Source organism: Ranitomeya variabilis, chromosome 1 (genome assembly GCF_051348905.1).
Source record: "Ranitomeya variabilis isolate aRanVar5 chromosome 1, aRanVar5.hap1, whole genome shotgun sequence".
NCBI classification, from domain to species: domain Eukaryota; kingdom Metazoa; phylum Chordata; class Amphibia; order Anura; family Dendrobatidae; genus Ranitomeya; species Ranitomeya variabilis.
This window is the reverse complement of record NC_135232.1, coordinates 377,355,201-377,379,544: the sequence shown is the minus strand read 5'-3', so window position 1 is coordinate 377,379,544 and position 24,344 is coordinate 377,355,201. Positions and strand designations below refer to the sequence as shown.

Here is a 24,344-nt window from a genome sequence, read left to right as displayed (position 1 = left end):
ACTCGACTCTGGACAAAATCGGGTTTCCCAAAACCCTACTCGATCTTAAAAAAATGAAAGTCGCTCAACCCTACTCATAACCAATAGACAACACCAGAAGCATCTTACCTGGGCCAAGGAGAAAAAGAACTGGACTGTTGCTCAGTGGTTCAAGGTGTTGTTTTCAGATGAAAGTACATTTTGAATTTTATTTGGAAATCAAGGTCCCAGAGTCTGGAGGAAGAGTGGAGAGGCACACAATCCAAGTTGCTTGAGGTCTAGTGTGAAGTTTCCACAATCAGTGATGGTTTGGGGAGCCATGTCATCTGCTGGTGGAGGTCCACTGTGTTATATCAAGACAAAAGTCAGCGCAGCTGTCTACCAGGAAATTTTAGGGCACTTCATGCTTCCCTCTGCTGACAAGCTTTTTGGAGATGGAAATTTCATTCTCCAGCAGGACTTGGCACCTGTTTCGACACTGCCAAAAGTACCAATATCTGGTTTAAAAACAACAGTATCACTGTGCTTGATTGGCCATCAAACTCACCTGACCTTAACCCCGAAGAGAATCTATGGGGTATTGTCACGAGGAAGATGAGGGACACCAGACCCAACAATGCAGGTGAGCTGAAGGCTGCTATCAAAGCAACCTGGGCTTCTATAACCCCTCAGCAGTGCCACAGGCTGATCGCCTCCATGCCACGCCGCATTGATGTAGTAATTGAAGCAATAGGAGCCCCAACCAAGCATTGAGTGCATTTACTGAACATACATTTCAGTAGGCCAACATTTCGGATTTTAAATACATTTTTCAAGCTGGTATTATAAAGTATTCTAATTTACTGAGATAATGACTTTGGGTCTTCATCGGCTGTAAGCCATAATCGTCAACATAAACAGAAATAAACACTTGATATAGATCACTCTGTAATTACTATCTAATATATGAGTTTCACTTTTTGTATTGAAGAACTGAAATAAATTAACTTTTTGATGATATTCTAATTTTGTGAGAAGCACCTATATAATAAAATAAACATGGTTATGGATAATTTTTCTCTTGGCTTTTGAGTTTTCTGTCTGTTTCTTGTGATAGATGCTGATAATGTGTCCAGAGCTTGTGCAGAATGTGTGCCGTGTGAGTGTAGTTCTTTGAGACCATGGGGCATCGGAAGTGTTTTGTCTACATAGTGATGAAAGTATGCTACAAGGTCATTTTCACCTTCCCACTGCTGCACACTTTACATTTTTGTTCTCTGAGGTGGTCTCCATCTTTAAATACCTGCAGCTGAACACCTCAGCATGCAGGCCAGAGCTTTTAAGAAGTAGTGTTGGCACATGTCTGGACATCCTTTATGATTTTGTTTCTTATCTTGTTCTTGAAGTATTGTGCTTTATTTTAAGAAAATGATTTCTTCATTGTGTAGATTGTTCTCTTGTCTATTCTTTCTTTGACAATAATAAATTAGGATGATCAGACATCTTAAACCCTTATTATTGCTATTATTACTATAAGAATAAATAATTATAATAGCATGATTTTATAGCTTGCACATTTATCTTGTTTATTCTAAAATGCATGTAATGGTTCATTATTATGGTCATTTTTTCTCAATATTGAAATGCAAATACATTATTGTCTTTTACGGATTCAATGAGGATATGATATACAAATGAGATGGTAAATTTTAATACAAGTACACACAGCGTGATCCAGCCCCAATTAAAAAAAACTACTTTGGTTCTGCAAAACTTCAAGAAAATCCAAAAGTGACACCATAAAACAGCACGCGATTATTACATGCAGTATGAAAAAACAAGCTTTAGTTTATGTGTATCTGAATGAGATAACAATCCTAATTGTGCTATTCTATGGTGGCTGGTGTCGTTTTGGGATTTTATAGAAGTTCTGAATAAAGAAAGAAGTTTTCTGCTAAGAACTTTGGTGCTGCTTCATACATTGTGTCTTCTGTATTTATGAGAGTGTCTGATCTGTGACACTGGTGGAGGTGAGCTGCATAATCCTCTCTATGCATGTCTTGTGGTTTAGTATCTTGATTGACATCATGAAGCACAACATGGCCTCTCAGGAATAGTAGTAAAGTGTGTGCAGATGGCAGCTCATTTTAATGGCTGTTAAGGGAAAATGATCTTTCATATGTCATAGATGCATGTGAGTACATCACAGAGGGGAGTGCTATGATGTAGGCCCAACATCGACTGACCCAAAAGCTGACTAAACACTATAGAAAAAAATACTTGTTTCTTTGCTTAGATGATGCGCTATGAGCTGTGTGAAAGAATTTTCATTGTTAAAATAAGTTAAGGTCCAAGATCAATGCTATTATTTGAAGTCTGTGGGGCAGATTTACTAATGTGTTTGAGCCGAGACTGAGTCAAAAATTTGCAAAATTTGGGGCATTAAGTCATACCAAGTCCTTAGACCTATTTAATAATCGATTTAACCACTTGTTTGGCAAAGGGGTGTAATGTATGGTTCCAAAAGAAGAGGTGTGGAAGAAAAATGGCCTATAAATGTGTTGCAAAGTAAGTCACTCAACAGTTGGTGTAAAGTTAGACAGAAGTATCTTTAAGATTGAGCAAATTTATCATTCAGCATTTTCACACTGTCTAGTCTAAGTTTGCTCAATGTGTCCTGTATCCAGATTTATTTTGGTTAATGGCAAACATCTCATAATCTGTTTAGTCCTGGAAACCTCCGCTTATTTGCGGTAGTTTTGGTTGGTAGGAGCGGACATATTATTGGTGCATCCTTAAAACTAACAAACTGTGCTTTTTCCGCCATCCCCGGGGCCAACGTCTTCGCTGCTCGTGTCTGGTAGTGTCTGTAGTGCAGACGTCACATGAATAGCAAAGTAACCAATAGCTTAGCTCAGCAGCTCTTGCACAAGTTGATGGCACAAGCTGCTTAGAGTCTTTAGTGCTGGCGATGTGACGTCAGTACTGCAGACTATAGCAGGCACTGGGTGGCATAGCAGACACTCAGCGATGGACCCGCGGAAACAAACTTTAAAACAAACTATAACTAGGGTAGAATGATTTTCTAAAACTGGATAACCCCTATGTGGCAACTGATTCTCATTTATAAAAACATTAAGATGGAGCAATGAAAAGCCTTTGTTCTGCGATTAACAGTTCCCAAATATTAATGTATTATTACATTTCAATATCTAGGGGTGAAGGGTAATACTTTGATTCTTACAAATTAACACCACATTCTTCTTCTACTCAATAGTGAGCCACCTATATGGATTTGGCTTGATGGATGCTGAAGCCATGGTGATCGAAGCAGAGAAATGGACGACGGTCCCTGCACAACACATTTGCGTTGAAAACACAGACCGCCAGATCAAGTAATATGTCGTATTTTATGTATTCCCTTACTAAAAAGTGAACATGACAGCTTTCATCTACACCCTCCGTATTGTACAAAACATTTTATTCTGACCACCATTTAGTTTCCCAACCAACAGATGTATAATTCAATCACAGCCAATGTGACTGTGTTTATAGCTCTTGTCACCATGTATAGTACAATCAACATGTCAGATGTGAGACAGAGACATGTAGATGCTGGATATAAACTGTTTGACAAGGCTATCATCATCCTTTGAAGAAAGTGCTGTAAATTAGATGGCTATGATGGCAGTAAATGGACGTGTCCTCTCCAATGCTCGTGAGTGACAGCAGTGAATACACATGCTGATCAGAGAATGGGCAGTATCGGTAGGCAAGGATTGCTCAACTACTCACTGAGCGTAATGTTATATCTTTTTATATTACCATTGCTATGGTATACACATTTTCTGTTGTGTAGATGTTACACTGTTACATGTATGTTAATCACTTATGTACATACAAAACAATCTGTATGCTGGTTACGGTATATCCTAAGTAGACAGTAAAACTCTCAAATAAATATATATACAAGATTATCTGAGCACGTCCCATTAATACATTGGATCCTCAGCTGCTTTCATTCTCTTTTTATCACTATTTTAACTCATCTGTATAGTATATGTCATAAATGCCCCATATAGATTTAACCCTTTAACTTATATTGTACAATTTTACACTGAATAGTAGTGTTTTTTTCCCCAAGACGTGCATCAGATGAATAGTTTGAATCAAACACCTGACAACCGCGGTAGGATATGCCATCACTTTATAATTGTGGGTGTCCATACTCTAGGATCTCCCCTGATGTTAAGATTAAAGGGGCTTCAGCACTCATTTGTCACTGCATCCCATTATGGTTGTCTCCAGCATAGCAGCGCTCCAGTCACCTGTGCAGGGACAGCAGCATGGCACGTCTAAAGGAAATGGGACCTACTGTATTTCATGTATGGGTAGCTGAGAGCGCAGTTGTAGCGGGAAACTGTAAATGGCAAAAAGCACTGTGATAAGTTTACCTCTCAGAGGTCGGACCCCCACCAATCATAAATTCTAACAATATGCTATTGCTTTGTAACATGAAAAATCCCATTAAGGCTGTGTGCCCACTATGAGGGAGTTTTTGACGCCATGTATACTTGCTGCTTCAAAGACGCAGCATCTTACAGTTCCAGCAAAATGGATGGGATTTCTAGGAATCTCAGGCCCACTGTGCTTCTTTTTTACTCAGTGTAAATTGTATTTCAAATCCGCAACATGTCAATTTCTCTTGTGGGTACAATGAGTTTTATGCATGAATTCGATGTGGAAAATTTGCAGGTAAACTCGTACATGCGTTTTTTAGTGTGTTTCCACACCAGAAACACATCCAAAACGCATGTAATTTGCACATGAATGCATCAATAAAGTTTTGTCAAAGCCAAATACCAGGAAGTATAAAAATGCAGCTTTATTTAAAGCATAAAACACCTAAAAGATACAAAAACACAGTGTAAAAAATGCACTCAATGATGTTATGAAAAAGGCAAGTAACCTAGTTTACTTAAAAGGAACCTGTCACCCCCAAATTCGAAGGTGAGCTAAGCCCATCGGCATCAGGGGCTTATCTACAGCATTCTGGAATGCTGTAGATAAGCCCCCGATGTATCCTGAAAGATGAGAAAAAGAGGTTAGATTATACTCAACCAGGGGCGGTCCCGGTCCAGTCCGATGGGTGTCGCGGTCCGGGGCCTCCCATCTTCTTACGATGATGTCCTCTTCTTGTCTTCACTCTGCGGCTCCGGCGCAGACGTACTTTGTCTGCACTGTTGAGGGCAGAGCAAAGTACTGCAGTGTGCAGGCGCTGGGAAAGGTCAGAGAGGCCATCGGATCGGACCGCCTGCCCAGGTGAGTATAATCTAACCTCTTTTTTTCATCTTTCAGGATACATCGGGGGCTTATCTACAGCATTCTAGAATGCTGTAGATAAGCCTCTGATGCCGGTGGGCTTAGCTCACCTTCGATTTTGGGGGTGACAGGTTCCCTTTAAGGCTGTGTGCACACGTAGCATATTTTTCACGTTTTTTTTCGCGGTTTTTCGCTATAAAACCGCGAAAAAAACGCTTACATTAAGCATCCTATGTAATAGAATGCATTCCGCATTTTTTGTGCACATGCTGCATTTTTTCCCTGAGCGGAATCGCATTCCAGAAAAAAACGCAGCATGTTCATTAAAACTGCGGAATCGCGGCGATTCTGCACCCATAGGAGTGCATTGATCTCCTTACTTCCCGCACAGGGCTGTGCACACCATGCGGGAAGTAAGCAGATCATGTGCGGTTGGTACCCAGGGTGGAGGAGAGGAGACTCTCCTCCACGGAATGGGCACCAGATAATTGGTAAAAAATAAAGAATTAAAATAAAAAATAGTCTTATACTCACCCTCTGATGGCCCCCGAAGTGTTCCCACCTCTCCGGTGCATGATCTCTCTTCCGTTCCTATAGATGATGTGGTTCAGGACCTGTGATGATGTCACTGTCTTGTGATTGGTCGCGTGACCGCTCATGTGACTCACGCGACCAATCACAAGACAGTGACGTCATCGCAGGCCCTTCACTGCACTCCAGCTATAGGAACGGACGCCGCTGAGGTCTGCAGGTGAGTATAACCATGTTTTTTATTTTTTTTATTATTTTTAAACATTCAATCTTTTACTATAGATGCTGCATAGGCTGCATCTATAGTAAAAAGTTGGTCACACTTGTCAAACACTATGTTTGACAAGTGTGACCAACCTGTCAGTCAGTTTTCCAAGCGATGCTACAGATCACTTGGAAAACTCTAGCATTCTGCAAGCTAATTATGCTTGCAAAACGCTAGTTTTCTGCGGGTATATGCATGCTAATTCTGCATGCGATATACCCGTGGCAGGAGGTGCAGAATTGCCGCGGAAATTTCCGCGGCAATTCTGCAACGTGTGAACTTAGCCTAAAGGTGCAGAAACTCTTCAACATCAAAAACTCATCAAATACTCATCGTGGGAACATAGATTTACAGCTGAAATAAAGATGCTACAGTACATGCTGCTGCACTAATGCTTGATGCTTGACAGCTGCCTGAGTGATATATTCATGCTCTTCTGTAATTCTTCATCTTACATAGAACCATACGTCCAGATAATGTTGTACGCTCCGTGTATAAAGCAACAGGATGTGCCGACAACGTCAACCACCATGTCATTTATCTTGAACATGTGGTGGTAAGAATCACCATTACGCACCCACGCAGAGGAGACCTGGCTATCTACCTAACTTCTCCTTCAGGCACCAGATCCCAGCTGTTAGCTAACAGGTAAGCACTTACCGTAATAGTTAAATGCATGCATTAACCAGATTTCAAGTATTGCAATAATATGATTCTAACTGTATTGTATTACTTACGTTGTCCTGACCTACAGTTGGTATTATAGTCTAGAACTGCATTCATAATTCTGGTGGTTGCTTATGGAAAGGGTCAGCAAGCAAAATTCATATATTTCTAATTTTAGAGCATATGAAAGAGGTTTGTCCACAGAAACAACTGCCGTAACAGAAATACAGTAGAGAAAATAAGTATTTGATACCCTGCCGACTCTGCACAATGACCAATATGACCAACACTGTGACCATACAAAGCTCAAATAACACTGCCACTCCATGACCACTATGGAATAAAGCACACTGTACAAAGACCAATATTACCGACAATGCCAGTAAACACCTGTCATTACATAAGGAGAAATCTACACCACGAGAAACTGTTGTTGAATTATAAAAATACTACTAAAAAGACTGATATTACGACCATACAGTGACCAAATAGTGGTAGATTCCAGTTGTGCCAATGATTTAAATGATTAACATACAGTTACTGTATATGAAATAACTGATGGTTCTTTCTGTCCAGTTTTCACGTCTTTTCCATCTCATCCAGACCAGCATTACGACATATTCCGGATTTTACCTGCAGAGTATACAACACAGACATATTTGACTTTTCACATTTCCATCACAATTCACACTTATTCCAAACTTTCCACCCTGCCGCTACCCTTAATTCTGTGCCTGTACCTACTGCGTGGCCCAGTGACCTCAATACTCTATCACCCGAATAAAATGCCACACAGACAGTGCACCTGAAAATAATAGTGTCAGAGAGATAACGCCACTATTAATAATAGTGCTAAGCAGATTGTAATAGTGCAACACACAATAAGTGGCAACTTTTGTACCCTAGTGAGTTAGGGTACCGTCACACAGTGCCATTTTCATCGCTACGACGGCACGATTCGTGACGTTGCAGCGTCGTATACTGCGGTCACACGTTGCAATACACGGCGCTGGAGCGATAATTTCATGACGTATTTGCGATGTAGAAGCCATTGGTTACTGTGCGCACATCGTATACAACCTGTGTCACACGATGCAATCATGCCGCCACAGCGGGACACTAGACGACGAAAGAAAGTTTCAAACGATCTGCTACGACGTACGATTCTCAGCGGGGATCCGGATCGCAGTAGCGTGTCAGACACAGCGATATCGTAAATGCATCGCTGGAACGTCACGAATCGTGCCGTTGTAGCGATCAAAATTGCACTGTGTGACGGTACCCTAAGTGTCATCTTTTGCACCCCACACAATAATAGTGGGTTTTTTTTCATCTTCGTAATCAATAGTAGTGTTCATCTTTGTGCCCCACACAGTAATAGTACCCCCTTAGTGCCCCTACACAGTAACAGTACCCCATTTGTGCCTCCACACAGTAATAGTACCCCTTTTGTGCCCCCACACACTAATACTACCCCTTTTGTGCCCCCACACAGTAATAGTGCCCTTTGTGCCCCTACACAGTAATAGTACCCCCTTTGTGCCCCTACACAGTAATAATACCCCCTTTATGCCCCTACACAGTAATAGTACCCCCTTTGTGCCCCCACACAGTAATAGTGCCCGTTGTGCCCCCACCCAGTAATAGTGCCCTTTGTGCCCCCACACAGTAATAGTACCCCCTTTGTGCCCCCACACAGTAATAGTGCCCGTTGTGCCCCCACCCAGTAATAGTGCCCCCTTTGTGCCCCACACAGTAATAGTACCCCCTTTGTGCCCCACACAGTAATAGTACCCCCTTTGTGCCCCCACACAGTAATAGTGCCCTTTGTGCCCCCACACAGTAATAGTACCCCCTTTGTGCCCCACACAGTAATAGTACCCCCTTTGGGCCCCACACAGTAATAGTACCCCCTTTGTGCCACCACACAGTAATAGTGCCCTTTGTGCCCCCACACAGTAACAGTACCCCCTTTGTGCCCCACACAGTAATAGTACCCCCTTTGTACCCCTACACAGTAATAGTACCCCCTTTGTGCCCCACACAGTAATAGTACCCCCTTTGTGCCCCACACAGTAATAGTACCCCCTTTGTGCCCCCACACAGTAATAGTGCCCTTTGTGCCCCCACACAGTAACAGTACCCCCTTTGTGCCCCACACAGTAATAGTACCCCCTTTGTACCCCTACACAGTAATAGTACCCCCTTTGTGCCCCACACAGTAATAGTACCCCCTTTGTGCCCCCACACAGTAACAGTACCCCCTTTGTGCCCCACACAGTAATAGTACCCCTTTGTACCCCTACACAGTAATAGTACCCCCTTTATGCCCCACACAGTAATAGTACCTCCTTTGTGCCACACACGCTAATAGTACCCCCTTTGTGCCCCCACACAGTAATAGTACCCCCTTTGTGCCCCACACAGTAATAGTACCCCCTTTGTGCCCCACACAGTAATAGTACCCCATTTGTGCCCCCACACAGTAATAGTGCCCTTTGTGCCCCCACACAGTAATAGTGCCCTTTGTCTCTTAAACAGTATTAATTACACCTATATCCCTAAGAAAGCACTCACTGTGCTACCAAAAAAAGAAATAAGACCCCGTTTTGCACTCAGTAATAGACACCATAAAAGTAATGATCCACCATGTACTCCTTTGACCGTGAGTGTCGCTTTCAAAACTAACAATACACAGTGTCCCCTTCAAATTCTATAATTTTCTTTGAGTGCCCACTTTGATAGTATTAATGCCCTGTGAGTACCCTCTTCAAAACTATGAATGCCTCCTTCATTGTACCCCATAAATACTCCCTTCACAAGTTTTGAATTTCATTTTTAGTTTTCATGTTTCACCCCGTCAATACTTAATATGCCCACTGTGTACTCCCTTCAAAACTAAAACGTTCCACCTGAGTGCCTTTACTTATAAAAAATAAAGCCGAAGATCTGGACCTTTGACGCTAACAATCCTACTGAAAACAAGCATAACAAAAAATAAACTCCCAAACATGGTTGCTGGTAAAAGGCTTTCTGGAATTAATAAATGTGCCTTATTCAGCTCAGTTCTACAAATGATTGGTATTCAGGAAAGGTGGACAGATGCAAGAAGTTATCTGCTTGGAAATAATTAGCTCGCTGTTGTCAGGCAGCTGTGTAGTAAAGTTAAAGATGAAGCCGGCAAAGGGAGGGGGAATCAACGTGTAGTAGAAATTTGGAACATTCTTCTACAGAACCCAAAGGCTATATTCACACTACCATATTTTTGGTCTGAGTGCTGTCTCTGGAAAGAAATCCTTTAGGGAATCTTGATTGTGCGCTCCAGTGGGGACAACGATGATGTATGTAAAGTGCTGTGGAAAAATAAATATGCGTAAAATAAATTAAGATGCACAAAGGATTGTTACAAAATTGTATGCCTTTGCACTATTTTAAGGGGCATTCTGGTTACCATAATTAGTGTTGTCCCCCGTCTGAATGGAGTGTCAGTATGCATGCTCGTATGCCTCTCCTTCCATTCCAGTAGAACTGCCGGAAATATTCGAGGGCATTGCTCAGCAATCGTGGGGGTCTCAGCGGTCTGACTCTCACACATCTAAAATTGAGGACTTCTTGCAACTGGAATACCCCATTTAACCCTCCAGCATGTGATGTGAAGTTCATTTTGTACAGCAAGTTATCTGGAAAGTTAATTTACTATCAGTAACAATTTTCAGTTTCTTTTCCTATCACACATTAACCCCCTAACCACCGGACCATTTTCCGTTTTTCCTTTTTCGTTTTTTGCTCCCCTTGTTCCAAGAGCCATAACTTTTTTTATTTTTAGGTCAATATGTGAGAGCTTGTTTTTTGCGGGACAAGTTGTACTTTTGAAAGACACCATTGGTTTTACCATGTCGTGCACTGGAAAGCAGAAAAAAAATTCCAAGTGCGGTGAAATTGCAAGGAAAGTGCAGTTCCATAGTTTGTTTCTTTTTACCATGATGGGAGTAGTAGTCTCATCAGCCAACGCTGATGCCCTGTGGTAAGGTTTTTACCATGGGTCAGTCACATTTGCAGGGTCATGATCTTACCGGTGGTAATGTTGCTGACGATCAGAACAGCCACACCGGTGTTTCTCACGCCGTCACACAGATGACAGAGTGGGAAACAGCGAATATAAAGTCCGTAAAAATGCAAGCAAAAACTCAGCAACTACACAAACATTTTTATACTTGCAGTTTTGCTGCAGACTTGACTGACTCAACCCAAGTCAATTGGTGAAAAACACGATGAAAAAAGACAAAGAATTGACATGCTGTGGATTTAAACTCACAGCAAATCCTGAAAAGAAAAATATTGATCATTTGCACAGCACTTCAGGATTCTTATTGACTTTGCTGGCATTAGGATTCCCTAGCATTTTTGGACCAATTCTGCAAGTAAAAAACTCCTCAAAAACACACCCTTTGACCAGTAAGTTGCTAATTAAGAGGTTTTCTAAAACTTTTTTTTTTGTAAGGCTATGTTCACACAGAGAGTTGTGTATTGAGGATATTTTGGGAGAAAAATCAGACAGGTTTCTGTCTATGAGGCATTTTTTTGTTTGCCCAAAAATGGCCTACAAACTAAGACCACCGCCATCAGGGGCTTTGTTGTGAATTTGGATTCTGGGCTCCCCCGGTGGCCGCTTGTGGAATTGGACTTGTCATCCTCTTTCCTGTTTCACCTGGTTCCATCAGTAGTGGGTGTCGCTATTTAAGCTCATTTCTCTGGTGGTTTCTTGCCGGTCAACAATGTTATCTGATGCCTCTCAGTGCTTGTTCCTGCTTCTAGACAACTACTAGATAAGTTGGACTTTTGTCCATGTTTTGTTTTGCCTATTTGTTCCAGTTCACAGCTGAAGTTTTGTTACTGTGTCTGGAAAGCTCTCGTTGATCAGGGATTGCTACTCTGGCGTTATGAGTTAATGCCAGAGTTTAAGGTAATCTCTGGATGGTGTTTTGTTAGTGTTTTTCTGCTGACCATGAAAGTATACTATCTGTCTTCTGCTATCTAGTAAGCGGACCTCAAATTTGCTAAGACTATTTTCCTGCTGCGTTTGTTGTTTCATCTGAACTCACCGTCATTATATGTGGGGGGCTACTGTCTTCTTTGGAATATTTCTCTAGAGGTGAGCCAGGTCTTATATTTCCCTCTGCTAGCTATTTAGGTCTTAGGCCAGAGCTGGGCATCTAGCGATAAATAGGAAATGCTACCTGGCTATTTCTAGTTGCGCGGCAGGCTTAGTTCATGGTCAGTATAGTTCCATCTTCCGAGAGCTTGTCCCTCAATAGGCTTGCTATGATCTCTGCCTGCAGAGATCATGACAGTTTGACCGGCCTGTAAAGTGTTAAAGACCCAGGTTGAGAAAGGAGAGTTATAAGAAGTCTGCTGGAATTTTTTTTTTTTTTTTTCCTCCAGTCTGCCTTGCTGCAGTCTTTTTTCTCTCTCTCCTCCTAATCTCTGTATGGCTCTGTGTGCACCTGACAATAATGGATCTCCAGAGTGTAACTGCGGGTTTGAATAATCTCATCATGAAAGTACAAAATTTACAAGATTTTGTGATGGCACTATCTCAGGGGCAAGACGAAGCTGAAGTTTTCTGCCAAAAATTCCGTAAATGGTCTGTGCTTACTCAGTGGAATGAGTGCGCCTTGGCGGCAACTTTCAGAGAAGGTCTCTCTGATGCCGTTAAGGATGTTATGGTGGGGTTCCCTGTGCCTGCAGGTCTGAATGAGTCCATGACAATGGCTATTCAGATTGATAGGCGTCTGCGGGAGCGCAAACCGGTGCACCATCTGGCGGTGTCTATGGAAAAGACGCCAGAAAGTATGCAGTGTGATAGAATTCTGTCCAGGAGCGAGCGACAGAATTTTAGACGGAAGAATGGATTGTGTTTCTATTGTGGGGATTCTACTCATGTTATATCAGCATGCTCTAGGCGTACAAAGAAGCTTGATAAGTCTGTTTCCATTGGCACCATTCAGTCTAAGTTTATTTTGTCTGTAACCCTGATTTGCTCTTTGTCATCCATTGCCACGGACGCCTATGTTGACTCTGGCGCCGCTCTGAGTCTTATGGATTGGTCCTTTGCCAATCGTTGTGGTTTTGATTTAGAGCCTTTGGAGACTCTTATTCCTCTGAAGGGGATTGACTCCACCCCATTGGCTAATAATAAACCACAATACTGGACACAAGTAACCATGCGTATCAATCCGGATCACCAGGAGATTATTCGTTTCCTGGTGCTGTATAATTTACATGACGATTTGGTACTGGGATTGCCATGGTTGCAGTCTCACAACCCAGTCTTGGACTGGAGAGCAATGTCTGTGTTGAGCTGGGGATGTAAGGGTATTCATGGGGACTTACCTTTGGTTTCTATTTCGTCGTCCATTCCCTCTGAAGTCCCTGAGTTCCTCTCTGATTATCAAGACGTCTTTGACGAACCCAAGCTTGGGTCGTTACCTCCGCACCGTGAGTGCGATTGTGCCATAGATTTGATACCGGGTTGTAAATATCCAAAGGGTCGTTTGTTTAATCTGTCTGTGCCGGAACATGCTGCTATGCGGGAATATATAAAGGAGTCTTTGGAAAAGGGACATATTCGTCCATCTTCTTCTCCCTTGGGAGCTGGGTTTTTCTTTGTCTCAAAAAAAGACGGCTCTTTGAGACCATGTATTGATTATCGGCTTCTGAATAAGATCACTGTTAAGTATCAATACCCATTGCCATTGCTTACTGATTTGTTTGCTCGTATAGAGGGTGCTAAGTGGTTCTCTAAAATTGATCTTCGTGGGGCGTATAATTTGGTGCGGATCAGGCAGGGGGATGAGTGGAAGACCGCATTTAATACGCCCGAGGGCCACTTTGAGTATTTGGTCATGCCTTTTGGTCTTTCTAATGCCCCTTCAGTTTTCCAGTCTTTTATGCATGATATTTTCCGCGATTTTCTGGATAAATTTATGATAATATATCTGGATGATATTCTGATTTTTTCTGATGACTGGGACTCTCATGTCCAGCAGGTCAGGAGAGTTTTTCAGGTTCTGCGGTCTAATTCTTTATGTGTGAAGGGGTCTAAGTGCGTTTTTGGGGTCCAGAAAATTTCCTTTTTGGGGTATATTTTTTCTCCCTCTTCCATTGAGATGGATCCCGTCAAGGTGCAAGCTATTTGTGACTGGACTCAGCCCTCCTCTCTTAAGGGTCTTCAGAGATTTTTGGGCTTTGCCAACTTTTACCGCCGATTTATTGCTGGTTTTTCGGATGTCGTTAAACCACTGACTGATTTGACCAGACAAGGCGCTGATGTTGCTAATTGGTCCCCTCATGCTGTAGAGGCCTTTCAGGAGCTTAAGCGCCGTTTTGCCTCTGCCCCTGTGTTGCGTCAGCCTGATGTGAATCTGCCTTTTCAGGTTGAGGTTGACGCTTCGGAGATCGGAGCTGGGGCAGTGTTGTCGCAGAAAGGTTCCGACTGCTCCGTCATTAGGCCTTGTGCCTTCTTTTCTCGCAAATTTTCGCCCGCAGAGCGGAATTATGATGTTGGGAATCGGGAGCTTTTGGCCATGAAGTGGGCGTTTGAGGAGTGGTGCCATTGGCTCGAGGGGGCTAGGCATCAGGTGGTGGTATTGACTGACCACAAAAATTTGATTTATCTTGAGACTGCCAGACGCCTGAATCCTAGACAGGCGCGCTGGTCTTTATTTTTTTCTCGCTTTAATTTTGTGGTGTCATACCTACCGGGTTCTAAGAATGTTAAGGCAGATGCCCTTTCTAGGAGTTTTGACCCGGACTCTCCTGGTAATTCTGAACCCACAGGTATCCTTAGGGAGGGAGTAATTTTGTCGGCCGTTTCTCCTGATCTGCGGCGGTCCTTGCAAGAGTTTCAGGCGGATAGACCGGATCGTTGTCCGCCTGATAGACTGTTTGTTCCGGATGATTGGACCAGCAGAGTCATCTCTGAGGTACATTCTTCTGCATTGGCAGGTCATCCCGGAATTTTTGGTACCAGGGATTTGGTGGCAAGATCCTTCTGGTGGCCTTCCCTGTCACGAGATGTGCGAGTCTTTGTGCAGTCATGTGACGTTTGTGCTCGGGCCAAGTCTTGTAGTTCTCGGGCTAGCGGACTGCTGTTGCCCTTGCCTATTCCTAAGAGGCCTTGGACACACATCTCGATGGATTTTATTTCAGATCTGCCTGTTTCCCAGAAGATGTCTGTCATCTGGGTGGTCTGTGACCGTTTCTCTAAAATGGTCCATTTGGTTCCTCTGCCCAAGTTGCCTTCTTCTTCTGAGTTGGTTCCTCTGTTTTTTCAGAATGTTGTCCGATTGCACGGTATTCCTGAGAATATTGTTTCTGACAGAGGTACCCAATTTGTGTCTAGATTTTGGCGGGCATTCTGTGCTAGGATGGGCATAGATTTGTCTTTTTCATCTGCTTTTCACCCTCAGACTAATGGCCAGACCGAGCGGACTAATCAGACCCTTGAGACATATCTGAGGTGTTTTGTCTCTGCTGACCAGGATGATTGGGTTGCTTTTTTGCCATTGGCAGAGTTTGCCCTCAATAATCGGGCCAGCTCTTCCACCTTGGTGTCCCCGTTTTTCTGTAATTCGGGGTTTCACCCTCGATTTTCCTCCGGTCAGGTGGAATCCTCGGATTGTCTTGGAGTGGATGCGGTGGTGGAGAGATTGCATCACATCTGGGGGCAGGTTATGGACAATTTGAAGTTGTCCCAGGAGAGGACTCAGCGTTTTGCCAACCGTCATCGTCGTGTTGGTTCTCGGCTTTGTGTTGGAGATTTGGTGTGGTTGTCTTCTCGTTTTGTCCCTATGAGGGTCTCTTCTCCTAAGTTTAAACCTCGGTTCATCGGCCCTTATAGAATATTGGAGATTCTTAATCCTGTTTCTTTCCGTTTGGACCTCCCTGCGTCCTTTTCCATTCATAACGTTTTTCATCGGTCGTTATTGCGCAGGTATGAGGTACCTGTTGTACCTTCAGTTGAGCCTCCTGCTCCGGTGTTGGTTGAGGGTGAGTTGGAGTACGTTGTGGAGAAAATTTTGGACTCTCGTGTTTCCAGACGGAGACTCCAGTATCTGGTCAACTGGAAGGGTTACGGCCAGGAGGATAATTCTTGGGTCAATGCATCTGATGTTCATGCTTCTGATCTTGTTCGTGCCTTCCATAGGGCTCATCCTGGTCGCCCTGGTGGATCTGGTGAGGGTTCGGTGCCCCCTCCTTGAGGGGGGGGTACTGTTGTGAATTTGGATTCTGGGCTCCCCCGGTGGCCGCTTGTGGAATTGGACTTGTCATCCTCTTTCCTGTTTCACCTGGTTCCATCAGTAGTGGGTGTCGCTATTTAAGCTCATTTCTCTGGTGGTTTCTTGCCGGTCAACAATGTTATCTGATGCCTCTCAGTGCTTGTTCCTGCTTCTAGACAACTACTAGATAAGTTGGACTTTTGTCCATGTTTTGTTTTGCCTATTTGTTCCAGTTCACAGCTGAAGTTTTGTTACTGTGTCTGGAAAGCTCTCGTTGATCAGGGATTGCTACTCTGGCGTTATGAGTTAATGCCAGAGTTTAAGGTAATCTCTGGATGTTGTTTTGTTAGTGTTTTTCTGCTGACCATGAAAGTATACTATCTGTCTTCTGCTATCTAGTAAGCGGACCTCAAATTTGCTAAGACTATTTTCCTGCTGCGTTTGTTGTTTCATCTGAACTCACCGTCATTATATGTGGGGGGCTACTGTCTTCTTTGGAATATTTCTCTAGAGGTGAGCCAGGTCTTATATTTCCCTCTGCTAGCTATTTAGGTCTTAGGCCAGAGCTGGGCATCTAGCGATAAATAGGAAATGCTACCTGGCTATTTCTAGTTGCGCGGCAGGCTTAGTTCATGGTCAGTATAGTTCCATCTTCCGAGAGCTTGTCCCTCAATAGGCTTGCTATGATCTCTGCCTGCAGAGATCATGACAGGGCTTATCTACAGCATTCTGTAATGCTGTAGATAAGCCCCCGATGTATCCTGAAAGATAAGAAAAACAGGTTATATTATTCTCACCCAGGGGCGGTCCCGCTGTGGTCCGGGTCCGATTGGCGTCACAGTCCAGGTCCAGCACCTCCTAGCTTCATACGATGACGTCCTCTTGTCTTCCTGCCGCGGCTCCTGCGCAGGCGTACTTTGTCTGCCCTGTTGAGGTCAAAGTACTGCAGTGCGCTGGCACTGGGCCTCTCTGACCTTTCCTGCGCCTGCGCACTGCAGTACTTTGCTCTGCCTTCAACAGTGCAGACAAAGTACACCTGCGCAGGAGCCGTGGCAAGAAGACAAGAAGAGGACGTCATCGTATGAAGCTAGGAGGTGCTGGACACAGACCGCAATGCCCATCGGACCTCAGCGGGACCGCCCCTGGGTGAGTATAATATAACCTGTTTTTCTTATCTTTCAGGATACAGCGGGGGCTTATCTACAGCATTACAGAATGCTGTAGCTAAGCCCCTGATGCCAGTGGCCTTAGTTTATAGGCCATTTTTGGGGTGACAGATTCCCTTTAAGTTTATTTTGAGTGGTTTTGATGTGGCTTTTGGTGCAGAATCCATGCCAAAATCCACGTCTTTGAACATGGTTTGTCTAAGAATAGTCTTCCACCAATGTGAGTTCCTGTATATTCAGGAGCTGTTACCTGGAGAGGATTCCCCAGTGCCCCTATTATTAGCTACTAGCGCACATACCGTATAATCTTTACGTTTCTTCATGTGACATAAGACTCCCTTTACAAGATATTTCCACATGTCATGGCAAGCTGTGATATGTTCTTCATTATGCTGGGACTGTCAGATGTACCCACTGGCAATATGCAAACACCATGAGATGCTACGTCACACAGTGAAAAAATTACTGGCGGCAGTAATATCCATTGTTGCACAGAACTCTCACAATTGCCCTTCTCGGGTCTTCTTCCCATTTTTGAGGGAACATTCTGCTATTCTATATTTTCTGTGTTTCGTGTGCTTTAACTCGCCAACCTTGGAGCTCAGGAATTTTTTCATGAAGGAGAAAACAAGAGTCATTAGTTCACCAGTCATTACTTCATCTTCACAGTCCTTGCCCAATCCCATCTACATCAAAAAGAAGCATCTGTTTTGTCAACTAAACTTGAATCATAGATAAATTGTGATTTGGTGCTATATTTAACATCAGAAATCCTCTTTTATTTGTGCAGCTTTAGTGTCGTATTCCTTATTATCTTACATGTGTTCCTCTACACTAAACATCTAAAATAAATCTACAATCATAGAATTATACATGATTTTAAAGTTTGAAAAATTGTAATTAATTGATCTCTACATTTCATTTGACATAATGTTTGGGGAAGGGGTATGTGCACACATTGCACAAGCAGATTTTTCATTAGCAAAAGTCAGAGTTTTTGTCACTTTTTTGTGTATTTTTTTGAATTTCACTTGGGTGTAAAACGCTGCAAAAACGCTGCAAAAACGCTAGACAAATCGACATGTTGCAGATCTGAAAAAACGCTTTGCAGGTTCAAATATGCAAGGAAAGAAAGAAGTAGCATATGCATGAGATTTTAGTATTCTCATTCACTTTGCTGGTGCTGTACATTGCTGCATTTTTCTCTGTGGCAAAAACGTACAGAAAAAAAATGCAGCGCAACATATAAACAAGCCAAATGAAGTGGACGATTATATAACAAGCAATAACTTGGGGAACGGCTGTTTTACCCACAAAACTGTGTGACTGGTTATAGCAACCAAGATCTTTTTCTTTTACAAGAGATTGAGGCATTGCAGTTTTGGCAGTTTTTGGTTACATTGACCATGTAACAGCTGCTCAGTTTGGACTTCCTCTAATGCCTGTTTCTGCTTTGTGCTTACCTTTCCTTTCCCATTAAATTCAAATTCTGATTTTAGAAATATTACACATCTCAAATCTCCATGAAACATAAGCAAATTTGCATATACTTTTTTCATTAGTGGCAGCTGTCAAAATTCATCTGGAAACTGTTACGATTCATTATAATCTTAAGGCTCTTTATAGATTAAGGTCTGGTGAAACGGACGAATGAAGAAGGACCACTAACCTTCTAATGCATATGTGGAGGACTCCCAACTCCCCCACAGATTATGTTGGTGAGATAGAGCATGCAGTTTGCATTGTTCTGTAGGTTGAACTTTCATTGCTAGAGGAGTCTGTCAATGACTTGTTCTGCTCTACCCATAGAGAACACGTGAATGTTTAGACCACCATTCCTATTGTGTATACAAATGAGTCGGGAGAGATATTTGTTGGCTGATCAAGTGCTCACATGAGATCTGGCTAAAGTGTTTGGGCTGCATTAGATGTACAGTAAGTAGACCAAACCTTTTGATTTTTGCAGGACCAGAAAACTCTTGACTCTACCATGGAGGTAATATCTTGGGTAAGAAGGTTCAGGCATTTTAGATTTCAATATACCAAATGTGTTGCTTCTTGAGGAAAATAAGCATAAAGTTGTTTGGCAGACGCGTATTTCCTTTTTCTCACCGAATAAAAAACAAACAAAAAAAAAAACATGCAACCAACCTGAGTCTGCATGCCAATTGAAATCTGGAGGACTAGTCAGAATGAATCTACTGGAATTGTCAAATCAGCACAAGATGGAGTACAGAATTACCGTACGTAAGAATGAGCAAAAATGCTCAATATAGAATGCCAAAGAAGACAAAACATGTAGAAATTATCTTGAAAGATATTAACAAAGACTTTGGAAAATAAGTGGATCTTTGAACATATTATATAGACTCCTCAACATTGAAATTACAACACCAAGAAGGAAAAGTCATGAAAATATGGAAATCGCAGGATTGATAGGGATGTTAATAATATACTAATGATAAAAAAGTAAACAAAATTTTCTAAACATCTCAAATTATTCAGTATCGAGTATGAGTCCCATGTGCTCATGCAAGGGCCATCACGTGGGAATGTCACACCAGTCCTTCTCCCAGAAATATGGTATGGGGTGGTAACTTAACCCCTCTAGGCTTCATTTCAAATATATTGCATTACATTTATTTCATGGTGGAACCAGTTGTACAGCCATTTTTTTAAAGCAGTTTTTCCACATGACAATGTCAGGCTGCATGTTGCTCATGCTATTGTAAGCAGTTTGCATGGCTTAAGTATAGCTCAACAACCATTTCCAGACTTTTCTACCATTGAGCACATCTGGGACGTCATTAACAACAATTGAAAACAGGAGCTGCCAGCAATGGATCTTGATGATGTGTGTGTCCAGGTGCAATCTGCATGGCAGGACATTCCTTAGACAAACATTAACACACTCAATAACATGATAACATGACAAGGTAAGTGTGTGTATTTATGTGCTTGGTGCTCATACTCAATACTGATTGCATCGAGATGTTTTGAAAATGTTGTTTCCATTTTTTGATCATTTGCATATCATTAATATATTTATTGATCCAGTGATTTCCATAATTTCATGAACATTCCATCCTGGTCTTGCAAATTCAATGTTGTGGAGTGTAGATTTCTTATGATCTAAACATCACAGTATCTGAAACATAATTTATATGGTTACCAAGAGTTAAAATGAGCTTAATTCTTATAATAATAATACGGGAAATAACACAATTATGATGCCAGGAATGTCTATATCTTTATTTGCTACCAGTCTCACCAGTGTGCATTTTTCTAGCACAAGGGTTGAATGAAGCCATATGCCCATCAGTGAATTTAGTATCCTCCAGAATATAATATAAAGCAATAGAACAGAGCTTACATACCTGGAGCAGCTAAAGAGAATCACAGTAGAGGCCCAGAGGAAAACAGCTGTTAAGGGGAATTGAAACAAGATTAGCCAATAACTATAAATGCAAATTAAAATGTAGTGTTAATAACCTGTGCAAGTCTCCCCTTTCATTACCCCCGTGTATAGACCACTTATGTAACAGAGCACTCATTTTATGGGCTGGAAACCATTATTTGCACAGAAGTATTCTGGCAGAAGGAGATCAATCACGTTGCAAGTGCCTATTTTCTGGCACTTCTCAAATAAGTTTATTCTTCTGAAGCTAGTATTTTTTTTCCTGTGTTATTAGTAGTTCTATGGAAGCGTCATCGAGCTGCCTGCAGGCTTCACATGTTAATTATTCCCTTTTGGTTCCATTTTTTTATGCAACTCCATATCTGTAGTGCCCAGAGTTGTGCTTTCAAAAACACATTCCTAACGCAGGCTAAATGCAGATCTGATACTATGGCTCCCATAGCCTCCAGGCTAAAGCCCTATGGAGTAGCTTGAAATTCAATGCATGTGAGGAGCGTGCTAAATGCAATACTCACCGGGGCTTATTCATGACCTGGACAAAGTGCAGATACATTAATTTTATTAGACCAGAAATACATATTTTTACGACAAAGTAAGCACTTATATATTCATTTAAAGGCAATCAATCCTTTAAAAGGGAGCTTTCGTAAGAAAATGATCTAGTGTTTAAATCAGGTTTTTGAGCTAAATGTGTTTTGGCATTTTTTAATATAACACAATCTGTATTAAAAATTAAAAATAGAAATGTTGATATTATCACTCTGGCCACTGGAGCTTTTAATCACTTTAATATCCAGTAGTTTCAGGAAACAACACATGTACAGAGTGTACAGAGCCAAAATGGTAGGCCCCAATCCTAGGTTTTGTATTGAAATGTCTAATAATCATGTGTATGGCTAGGGTCACACGACCAAATATTCTCTCATCTGAGAAAATTAGGTCGATTATGCAAATCACACTCTGATCAAACTCTGCTCACAGCCTGATCAAAATGTGATTATAGTGTGATTCAATTCTCTCGGATGAGGAGAAGATAGAGAAAAAAATTCTTCGTTCTGAGTACCAAGCTCAGTTACTTCTCAGAGAGGTACTGCATCAAGAATTATAAGTACTATACCCTGTTAACATCACAGGGATGTTAGCACGTGAGCTTGCTGCAACTAAGCTGTGCTAACCACACATACGAATGAAGCAGATGCTGTGCCAAGAGTAGGAACTCTTATGACGCTAGGTACAATACCCTGTCACCTTTACTAAGAGGAAGCATAAGGGTTGAGCTTGCTCTAACTGAACTGTGCTAACCGCACACATGAATGAAGCAGATGCTGTGCCAAGAGTAGGAACTCTTATGACGCTAGGTACAATACCCTGTTACCTTTACTAAGAGGAAGCATAAGGGTTGAGCTTGCTCTGTAACTGAACTATGCTAACCGCACACATGAATGAAACAGATGCTAAGCCAAGCAGCTAGTTAGCCCAGTACTGGCGCTACCGAACTTATGCCTGACCGGCACCCTTAGCATGTAGCAGACTAGAGACTCGGGCGTAGAGCCATGGGTCCGAAACTGCATAAGTGTGCTACCTGCCTGCTAACGTGTGCAGTCTTTGAGCATAGACAGGCACACACAAACATGCAGACAGAGTGGTAGAGTAACCCACTCACACCAAAACATAAATGACACTAGCGCATGCGTCGCTGAGAGCCTTTTATACGCTAGGCTCCACCCCAAACACTCATGCCCAGTCGGTCAAGACATCGCTCGCTGGCCAACCCGGAGCTTCCACATCACCAGCGCAGCTAATGTCCGACCACCAATAAGAAAATGCTACATCAGAGACATGCTCAGTAAGATGATCTCTGGACTTAGACTCCAGAGCGCAAGGCTGCACCTGCATATCACTGATTACCATAGACTTGGCTGAAGAGCCAGCAGTAAGCAAACGTATACCACGAGCCTGAGCAAGACGCTGGGACCGACGTCCAAGGAAAAAAATTGGACATGTGCACGGCCCAAAGTCTAACATTGGTTATAGTGTGATCTGAAGTTTTGTCCTCTGCACAAGCCCTCACGTTTATTGTGAAGGGAAGGGGAGCAGGTCAGTGTGAAATTACATATTGTGATTGATGGATCCTGTGTTTGCACCTGTGTTACCTACCAATGTTATCCTGTTTTTGATGATAAGAAGCCTTGCTGAAAACACTGCCAATTTTAAAAAAACATACATAGAACACAAAAACCTAATTTAATGAACCAGTGGGGGTTTTTTATTTTTATTTTACCACTGGTTAGGTAGTAGTAATGTATGTTCTGATTATATGGTAAAATACTAACCGGTCACCACACCATCAACTGTTTATAGCGCCACTCCGGTCCTTCTCCACCGCAGCTCTGACTGGCCAGTAATCAATGCAAACTACTTTCTTTCTTAGGGTTTGCTCAAACTAGTATATATTCTCTCATGCAAGAGAATTGGGCCGATTATGCTAATGACGCTGGGATCAAACTCTATCAGAGTGACATTTGAGTGTCATCTGAGTGAGCCTCAAGCGGGGAGGGAGCTTGTGTTATGGAATCAGTTTTGGAAGTTCCAATACCCCTAGTGCCAGCTCCGGACTCTACTTCCATGATAGCCCACTACCAAGGAAATAATTTCCGCTACAAAGATGTGCCGGTGTTTAATGATTCTATCACAGAGGTTGATGAACATCTGCAAAGCTTTGAGACCCTGATGATGATCCACCATGTGCCCACAGCTGATTGGGCCATATGCCTGTGGACTAATTGGACTGGCGGGCACAGGATGCTGTCCAGGACTGCCTGGACTATTGGATGATTAATGTTTAAATGTTTTTTATCATTCAAAGGCCAGTTGGATATGTTGTAAACACTGGCTTTATCATTGACTGAAAAAATCCAACATGGCCAACGCATTTTGAGATTATGACGCAGAGTTATACTCGTGGGCAAGCCGTATCTGCAGCTGTCAACTAATAGGAATCTAAATACAAAGGGTCTACATTGAATCCAGATCTACTACATTGATAAAAATAAGATATGGTATTAACAGTAGAAGGAACCTAGTGCCCATGTCCACTATTGTGTAGCAAGCATACTTTTTTTGCATTTATGCGGTTTTAGAATTTTTCTTAAACTTCATTGTAATTTATACAAAATGAGTATTCATTTAATTTTTGTTAATCTATTGTGCATTCTGGCATTTATCTTACTTTTCATGCACTGTTCTTTAGAGTAAAACTCCTGCTGAGTGGAGATATAAAACTCAATTTTAATTGAGACCGGGGAATATATATCTGAAAAAACAAATGCATTATTGCTAAATGGAATTGCAAATTTAATTATTTGATATTTAAGCAGTTTCTAAAACCTAGTTTACAGTTTAATTGAGGGCTCCCAGCAAAAAAATGAAAATTCAGTTCTCACTTAAAAATGAGCCATCAAGCCCAAGTTGCAATGGGGTCCTGGTGCCTGAGTGAGCATGCAGGCCTCTCTGTCACATGCAAAATTTAGATTTCAGCCATATAGTGTCACAATTTCTGGTGTAATTTACAGTAAAATTCTTGTGCTTTGATTGATGGGAAAGGCACAAAATCAAACAAAGTAAAATATGTTGTGCAGAACAGGGAAATCTGTTGCAAATCAAACTAATAGATCTCCTCTGTGTGTTAGAAAGCACAACATAAATATATAGTGATCACTGATAAGTAGGATTTTATG

The 24,344-nt window shown here is 42.1% G+C and overlaps 1 protein-coding gene across 3 annotated transcripts in view; it reads left to right on the top strand.

Moving 5' to 3' along the window:
• Positions 1 to 24,344, top strand: part of PCSK5 (proprotein convertase subtilisin/kexin type 5) — a 738,778-nt gene that overhangs the window by 452,976 nt on the left and 261,458 nt on the right. For all 3 annotated transcript variants that reach the window (XM_077249026.1, XM_077249027.1, XM_077249028.1), the window contains exons 11-12: positions 3,236 to 3,353; positions 6,536 to 6,724. In XM_077249026.1, coding sequence (XP_077105141.1) covers positions 3,236 to 3,353; positions 6,536 to 6,724 — 307 coding nt within the window. The remainder of the gene's footprint in view (positions 1 to 3,235; positions 3,354 to 6,535; positions 6,725 to 24,344) is intronic.